The 8,912-nt window shown below is 43.4% G+C and overlaps 1 protein-coding gene across 2 annotated transcripts in view; it reads right to left on the reverse strand.

Moving 5' to 3' along the window:
* atp8b2 (ATPase phospholipid transporting 8B2) overlaps positions 1-7,614 on the reverse strand; it is a 28,643-nt gene extending 21,029 nt beyond the window's left edge. Inside the window, exons 1-2 of one of the 2 annotated variants that reach the window (XM_040029757.1) lie at positions 7,260-7,614; positions 4,525-4,592 (exon numbers count right to left, since the gene is read on the reverse strand). In XM_040029757.1, coding sequence (XP_039885691.1) covers positions 4,525-4,549 — 25 coding nt within the window. In that variant the 5' untranslated portion in view covers positions 4,550-4,592; positions 7,260-7,614. Of the gene's footprint in view, positions 1-1,188; positions 4,497-4,524; positions 4,593-7,259 lie in introns of those variants that run through there. The other variant, XM_040029756.1, reaches the window with a different exon arrangement.
* Positions 7,615-8,912: the final 1,298 nt, after the last annotated feature.

The raw sequence follows: 8,912 nt of genomic DNA on the forward strand, positions 1-8,912 counted from the left end.
CATACCATACAGTAAACCTGCGTGAATCTATAAAGCTCCATTACGGAGAAACTTTCAGTGGCAGCCTTACTCCCAGCATAAGGTTTCCATAAAGGGCTGAGACACAAACGAGTTAATATATATTGATTTAAACTAAAATAACTAATGTCACATAGAAAGAGTAACTGTAACCTAATACAAAAGCACTAATTTTGTTTCATCTACCTTCCTGTCTCTTTAACACTGTCACTGCTCATGGCTGGACATGTGAGGACACAATCTCCTTACGTCTCCACAAGCGACACACTCGCACAACAGATTTAGTGCAGATTGAATTCGGAACAATAACGACTACAGTCATTCAATGTGAATTGCAGTACGGGAAGCACTAATGTCCCTGCCACGACTAAAACTAAGTCAGGGTCAGATCAGACTGCGGAGAAGTGAGCATCACTCACAGTGGCTGATCTAATTAGGTGAAAAGGGGATAGCGGAGTCGTGTGCAGCCCAGCACGCGCATACGGTGATCTAATTTGCTGGAAAACAATGCTAGTGACACAATCAGAGAATGATGGAGTGGAGGTCAAATGAAGGTGCACATCCAGGGTGATTTGAGATAGTTAACCTAAGGAATAAGAATACAGATGGAGCAGTGCAGAGGAGGGCTGGCGCCTGAAAGATTGATCAGGGACTCACGCAGCAGAGACACGAACATCAGCCACATATTTAGACCGGATCCAAGCAAAACTCTGGTGTTTGGCATGATTCACTGTCAGCACGAAACACCGGAAAACAGCTGAGATTAAGCAACTAGTTTAAGGCTGTTGGGGTCAACTCCAAAAGATACAGACTGAAGTGTGAAATCAGAAGAACAACAGATATCTCTCTGTTATTAAATCTTAGGAGAATGCTGATGTGTAAAAACCTGAACAGTCACTGATGACACAAAGTGCTACAGTGCAAAAAACCCCAAACAAACCAACTAGGTCTGTGATGCAGAGATGTAATATGACACATATGCAAAAGAGAGTGAGAGACAGATGAAGCAGCAGGAATGAGACTTGGACTCAGATGGGATGAAGATGAGAGATGATATTTATTAGGAAACAAACAAATAAATAGTTTGCACGATGAACAGCCTCCTGACGGTGAAGACAGTAAAGACTTCTTCCCAACTTCAGCCTTAATTTTCCCCGCACAGACTCGTACCTGTCCGCCTCTTTTTCGATTTTCTTCCATCCAGTCCTCTCTTTTTCTTTCCTTGCAGGGGGAAAAGAACGACTGGAAACCATTTCTCCGGGATGTCTTTGAGCACTGTCATCTTAAATTTCTTTAAGTCACAGTGTGATTTTTTCCCCCTTATATCGCTGGCTATGCGCTGTTTCAGTAACAAGTCACAGCCACATCTGACCGTCACGTCTCCGCAAGGACGCGCGCACGAAGCTCCGGCCCCAGCTCAGTCAAGTTAGATTAGAGACTCAGTCCCAGTCCCAGCCTCTGCTGCTTATTGCTCCATCCCCTCCCCCAAAATATACACACGTGCAAGCGATGTCCACCCCTTGGTGATTCGTCTTCCTCCTTCCGCGGGATCAGTGATGTCATCTTTTTTTCTAATTAGGAAAATAAAGCGCAGGGCTCGGACCTGTATTTTCTGTGAACATCGTGCTTTATGTGAAGTTTGAAGGTGCAGCGTCATCAAGCCACACGGGCTGCATCCTCACTGTCAGCCTCATTCGAAACATAAACACTGATGCTCGTGTAGGCATTACGCAATCTCAAAGGCGAGAGGCGTTACCATGGAAGCCGCATCACCACGGGTCCTACAGCCGAAACTGGTCGCCATTTTGGATCCAAAGTCGTTTTTTCGTGTGTGGAGTCCAATTGTCGTTTGGAGCCAAAATGTCCGGTGCAGGAGTTCAGTGTCCTGCGTGATCCTAACGTTAGAAGGTGTGCCGCAGTGGGAAGGGCCAGACAGGTGCCCGGGCACGTGCTGAGCGGCGATCCTCGTGTTGAGGCTGAGGCTCTTCCTGATCTATATGTGAAGCATGAGCCTAAGAAACCAAAACAAAGCACTGCGGGGGGCGAACAGGCAACTTCCTCTACAAACAGCAGGTTGTTTTGGCACATGAAGAGTTAGTTTACACCTATCAGAACTGATTTGACGGGGCAGGAATTATGGATGGGGACTGATGACGGCAAGGTACAACAATGACATTATGGCAGTCTCTTTAATGACCTGCAATGCATCACTGATGAAACCACTTCACTTTGATCAGCATCTGCAGGCGTCTTGTATTCAGAGATCACGAGCTCTGATTTGACTTTTTCTTTTCAGAGATGAGCGCACACAGATCGTGTGAAGGCTTAGGGAAAGATAGATAAAAGCACGGCTAATACTTCTGTATGACTCTCAGTGTGATTGGGGGAATGAGACTGCAGTAGAAAGTGATTTGAGAGCTCAAATTGAATAGAAAGGCAGTATATAAATACCATAGTCCACTTACCACCTAATCAATGATGGCAATTCATTAATTAATTTATTCATTCAACATTAGTCAGGTTTTTACCGTGCGTAAACCTCGTGTTTCACCTGTACCTAATCTCTATTCTTTTCTTGTATTCTAATAATTAGCATTTTCTGCTTACACCAATGCCTCTTCTCCAAACGAGCATCAACTGCAGTCAAAACACCTGCTTTACGAAACCGTCAGACTGTGAGAACAGAAAACTTTTCTCATTTCTCACTTTCTATAATCTGTCCCTCCTAGTCTCCCCTTTCCTCTGTCATCTTGCTTCTGGCCCTGAAATCCATGTCAGTGCGCCTCCCTGAAGGACGTCTCAGCTCCTAAAATGCATCTGGAGGACTGAGGAGAGAGGAGGCTTGCCAGGAAAGATGTATCCTTTGCAGGAGCATGTTTAATTTAACACTTTATAAAAGCGGTGTCACACAGCTGGAATATATGCAACAAACTCTACAGTCCTTTCAGTCCATACGCCGTTCAGTTATTTAACTGTGTGATCAAACTTTCAGCCCTTCACAGTTTGTGTGGGTTTGATTAAAAATCTTTTCACATTGGGTTATGGCTCCAGAATGTCTCATTTTGTTAAAGTGCTCTCTCTCCCTCGCCTCCTCTGTTCATCTTTCTGATGGGAAGGACCAAGATGAGAGGAAATGAGAATGCAGGAAATGAGAAATGAGAAAGGGGACAGTATGACTTGTTTGGAGATCCTTTGTTAGTGTTCACTAGCTTGAACTAGTACTCTGGTTCTGTGCGGACTTAGCACATACCTGAGACACTTGGCCTTTTCCCAGTTACTTTTTCGAGGTCTGAAAAGTGACTTCTCATGGCTAAAATGCCTCTCGGTGCTTGGAGCCTGAGTCAGGCATTACCATACATCTACATCAATGCCACACACACAAAAGTCAGGTTTAAGAATGTTATTCCCAAGTGTTTGTTTTTTTTAACATCTATCCAGTTCAGGGTCGCAGAGAGGCTGGGAGCCTATCCCAGCTGATGCAGGGCAAGGTATACCCTGGACAGGTTGCCAGTCTATTGCAGGGCTAACAACCATTCACACCTACGGCCATATTTATAACCCCAGAGTAACCAAACAAGAACATTACTACTATATAGATAGATTCTTTATTGTCATTGTGCAGCTTGTACAATGAAAGTCTTTTCGATGGCAGTCTTTCTCACAGCAGCGTATAGAACAAATAAAATTACTAGACAACAAGACAATAAATACCAGGAGAGAGTCTGCACTGGTACAGCGATAACATGCGAAGTCCACACACAAAGCAACCAATGTGCTGCCCCACCGGGTTTAAGAGCAATCAGTAAGCTATAAATAACTTATATCGTTAATTTAGTAATAATTTGGAAACCTCCTTCGTTTTATTAACCACAGAAGCATTCAATGATACTGTCAAACTATGTAAAACAAGTTGTGGCAGATGGATCCCCCAATCTGAGCCTGGTTCTGCTGCAGGTTTCTTCCTGTTTAAAGGGAGTTTTTCCTTCCCACTCTCTCCAAGTACTTGCTCAGAAGGGGTTGTCTGACTGTTGGGATTTCTCTCTATTATTTTAGGGTCTTTACCTTACAATATAAAGTCATTTGAGTCAACTGTTATTGTGATTTGGTGAAATATAAACAAAATTGAATTGAACTGAAGGCTAAAGCTGTGTTCGGCCAGTGTTTGTGAAAACTTCTATCTTTCAGTCATTTCCATCTGGTTGTTTTAGAGCCCCCACCCTCCCCTCCAGAGAACTGGTGTCATAATACATTGTCTGTCTGGGAATCTGCAGATGAGCTTCAGTAATAAGTGCTGTTTAATACATTATGATAGTCTGAAATGTATTGAATGTTTGTTTTCCAGCATATTGTTTCTGGCTGTAGATAAATATGTGAATGCACTCTTGCTATCGTGCAGCATGCATCACACCTTCCATGTCTACGTTGTCATTTGGTTCACTGCATTTCTCATTGTCAAGCCACACTGGATGAAACTAGTTTAACTGCAGATGTGATTAATGTACTGACCTGGGGGAGGCCTCTTTCTGAACATCTCCACTCTGCTGGCGTCCTTCTGCTCTGGCCCATGGGACTGTCTGCCAAGGGAAAGAAGGGAGGTGGGTGAGACTGAGGAGGATACAGGGGAGACTATACAGAGCTGACCGTCTGCAGAGCATGAGCAGGAAAAAAAAGTGAAATGAGAGCCATAAAAATGTGATTGTGCGTGGAAGGGAAATAGCTTTTTCAGTTTCAAGCCAAACCACGGCCAGGTGATGCAACCTACTTACTGTAATGTTTCTTTTTTTTTCTTTTCACAGCTTTGCCCTCCCATTTAGACAGTGAAAATCAGTCGAGCATTAAAACCACTGCACAACACGACACACACACACACACACACACACACACACACACACACACACACACACACACACACACACACACACACACACACACACACACACACACACACACACACCAGGCTCTCTCTGGTCTCTTTTGAGCCGTAACGAGGATATGACATTCAACAGAGAGCTGCATCTGTCTCTGTAGCACACTGTCTCTGGTGGCTGGGGCCAGATCCACTGTCAGCCTCTCCCTATAGTGGATCAAAGAGAGTAATGGAGCAGCATTTTTTGCATGCATAGCACAGTTAAGCATCTTCTCTTCTCTCCTGTCATCATTTATGCTGACCTATTAATATCACACAGCTCACTGCTTTTATTCACTCTTTTGCCACAGCTAAGTACATAGGCTAAAAGGCATGACAGGTGAGGCATTATAATCTTTGCCTTGCCTTTGTTGTGGATACTACAAGATACACACAATATGACAGTCAGGGGTAGCTGACTGGGAGCCAGCATCTAATCAATACTCCTGAGAAAGAGCTGCTTTGTTTTTCTCCATGTGAGCTGAGCTGATCAGTTTTCAGCTAGAGTTCCCAACATTATCTCTCAGCCTGACGTACAGTCCCCTTTTTCCATGTCCTCTGCTCACTGCTCTCCACCCTATATATACCACCCATTTATAATTCTAACAGGTACTAATGAGTGAGAGTGTTTGCCATGTTCTTGCACATCTCTCCACACACATGCACACACACACACTCTCCATCTGTGAGTGGCATCTTCTATAACCCACAGGACCCAAGAAATGCCATTATGAAATAACGCTGGCAGCCAGGGGAGTGAGGGCACAGTAAATATCCAAACACCTTTCTTGGCCTCTGAGCAGAATTCCTTTCTTTGCTCCTGCTGGATTTAGGCTGATGTATTAGAAGATTTGAAGCTCGGAAATTCATTATTACGCTATTTTACAGTGTTGTTAATCACCTAAAAAGCTAAAACTTGAGATACAGCAGGATAATAACTCAGCCTGCTGGGATGTAATTAGGGAAATGGTCAGAAGGGACCTGCTAGGTTCAATTTGATCCATGCTATAGAACAGATTTTACAGTTCTTTTCAATAATGTATTACAATCACTTATTTTTCTATAGCTGCATGCAAGCCTGCTGAAATAAATCTCAAGATCACCACTTTCACGTCACAACTTTCGTAAGGAAGCCCAGAACATGAAACCGAAACAACAAAAGATTAAAAGATAACTAACAAAGTTAGGTTATTATGCAATGAGCCTGCTAACAGACCAGGCTATATATTTCCTGAGGCAAAATTAAATGACTTGGTTTTTCCTCGTGTCTTGTAGGCGGTGCATCGCTTTGAAATGATCTGCTCCCAGTATGTGCTATAGTCCCCGTGCCTCCTCTACACATGGTCACATCAAAGCATTCTGCAGGCAAAGCACTGGCACCGCTATAGCACACCTTACGTACATGAAATCTGCATTATGTTCTATCACAGTAATGTTACAAACACCACAAAGCTGCCTTTTATTAACAATGTCATCAGGAAGCCAACAAAGTGGAACACTTTCAGAGTTAAACCAGCTTACACTTGATGTTCTGATAACAGGCTGTGCAGGCTGTAACCTTCTTTTACACAATGCCTGTCTGATTCAACACCATTACAAGACTAATCTGTTTGATACCATAATAAATACTAACTTGCTAATAACATGTTGCGCTGTCTGCTGACAATGCAACCTGTTCAAAGAAAAAGCAACAACACTGCTGTATGCCACTGAGGCAACTTCCAGAAGGAATAAAAAGCACAGCATTGGTTTAATATTCTCCACTGTATGCTTACGCACTCAGGACATTATCTGTGTGCTTTAGGATATTTGCTCCTCTCCACAAGTATGTAAATAAACACTGATGTAGCTTTAAGTATAGCTGCACAGCATCCCATTAAAAATAATGCTATCATAGGTAAAAGCCATCAGGCTCTGCCTTGGATGTAGTCATTTATTAAGTAAGCTTAGTGTACCACAAAGCTCACGGCCCTGGTTTAAGTAACCTTAAGAGCGAATGCTTTCAGTCTAGTGATGCTCGCCACAGTGGCGGGACTGAGTTTCACTTTGAGTTTGGAAATGTTATTATGACTAATACCGACATACAGGAACTCTACTGCAGAGGTGTGAGGGTGAAACTAGCCGTACCTACTGTACAGGATGAGCCTGGTCACACTGGAGCAGCAATGAGAGCTGAACGCTTCACAAGCAAAGCGAGACTCGCGTCAATATTTGCAGAGGATAAAGAGACTGCATAGCAAATCCTCATGACCATGTTAGAAGAAGAAGAAGAAGATGATGATGATGATAGGGAGCAGCTACCCAAAGCTAAGAGAGACCAGCATAGGGATCTTACCTTGGCAACTTTGCGTTATAAACAGGGTTTTGGAGACGTCCTCGCTGCTCCTGTCGCTGAGGTCATGATGAGGTCTGGGGGATGAAGAGGCGACGCTATGTGATATATGATAAAGGCCAGTGAGGTGGGAGGGGGGAGACAGGCACCGTGCAGAGGTAAGGGAGGGTTTGGCTTCAGCTGCCGGAGAGGAGAAGAAGGAGCAGGAGGAGGGGTTGCACCTCCTTCACTTTCTCCTCTCTCTGAACTTCCTGCAATCAGGAAGCCAACATCACACCGGACAACCCATAGGTGTTTTACTTCTGTATTTAATGTGGCAGCACAGTCTTGCGGCATTTCACCCATGCTGTTTGCACGTGCTGACGTTTTTAACACTTTAAACTTGATAAACAGTCGCTCCTTCCGTCAGCAGCCTGAACACACCTCATCGCCTTTCAAGCGTTTTATTTGGTCTCTGTGTTATATCGCCCTCTACAGGTCTGTCAGCGCCATCTCCTCCAACATCTTTGTAAGCCTCCACTCATTCATACTACCAGGTGTGGGAAGTCGGATTTTCTGATGAATTATTTATAGTGAAGATTTGTGGCTGCTTTGCTACAAGTTGCTCCAACTTATTTTGGAAAACTCTGGTCAACATTACTGAGACTTTGCCTCGGGTTTAATAATTTAAGGGTTCAGCCTAAAAGTGGTGCATTACATTGAAACTTATAACTATTCATTCTGAATTATTCTTGGACACTTTTGAAGGTAACATTGTAATGTGTGCCCGACTCAGTTGAGTTTCACAAAGGCGAAAAGAACAGCATATTCCATTAATATCATTGCAAGGCGTGAAATATTACAGAACAAAGTCTGCAGAGGTGTGAGGCTGTTTGATCCCAGAATCCCTCTCTGCTGATCACAGAACAGCTTTACCCTTTGCCCGAGTCCTCTTTAAATGAGCTTTGGCCCAAAGAACGTGCTGGATCATGTTCAAACAGCTTCTTTGCAGTTATTGAGCTGTAACCTGCACTTGTGGACAGGAGGTTGAACTGTGTTCACAGACAGCGATTTTTGGAAGTGTTCCTGAGACCCTGGAGGGATTGTCATGACAAAAAAATATCACACCCAAAAGGGCCTGAAGATTACAGTCATCTAGTACTGAGCTTCACACTGTCACGATCCTGCATCTCTGACCCAGCGTGTTCAGTTTGAGTTCTTAAGTTATCCCTTTATATGTTGAGTAAATCTGATTATCTTTTGGTTGCCTTTAGTTTATGTTTCACTTAGGTCTTCTGTGTTAGTCTGTCATGTTTCTTGTCCATGTTGTGAAATTGTATTGTCATGTCTGCTTTCCATTCTGTTTGCTTTATTTTGAAGGTCTGCATCCTATGTCAGTGTAGCCAGCTTTGCTTCCTTTGTGTTATGTCAGATTAGTGTCAGCTGTTTGCCTATGTGTTTCCACTTCCCCTAATCACCCTTGTGTGTATTTAGTCTTTGTGTTTCTCTTCATTCTTTGTCAGGTTGTTTGTCCTTTGTGCCACATTGTGTTTCATGCTCCAGATTCCAGGTATCTTTGTAGCCACGTCAGGTTTTATGTTTTGTTTTTTAGTTTCCCCAGTTTATTTTTTAGCTTCATCTCCAGCTTTTGTTTTGTGTAGTTTTCACCAGCCTTAA

This window comes from Simochromis diagramma, unplaced genomic scaffold (assembly GCF_900408965.1).
Source record: "Simochromis diagramma unplaced genomic scaffold, fSimDia1.1 OVJJ01000361.1, whole genome shotgun sequence".
In the NCBI taxonomy this organism is placed as follows: domain Eukaryota; kingdom Metazoa; phylum Chordata; class Actinopteri; order Cichliformes; family Cichlidae; genus Simochromis; species Simochromis diagramma.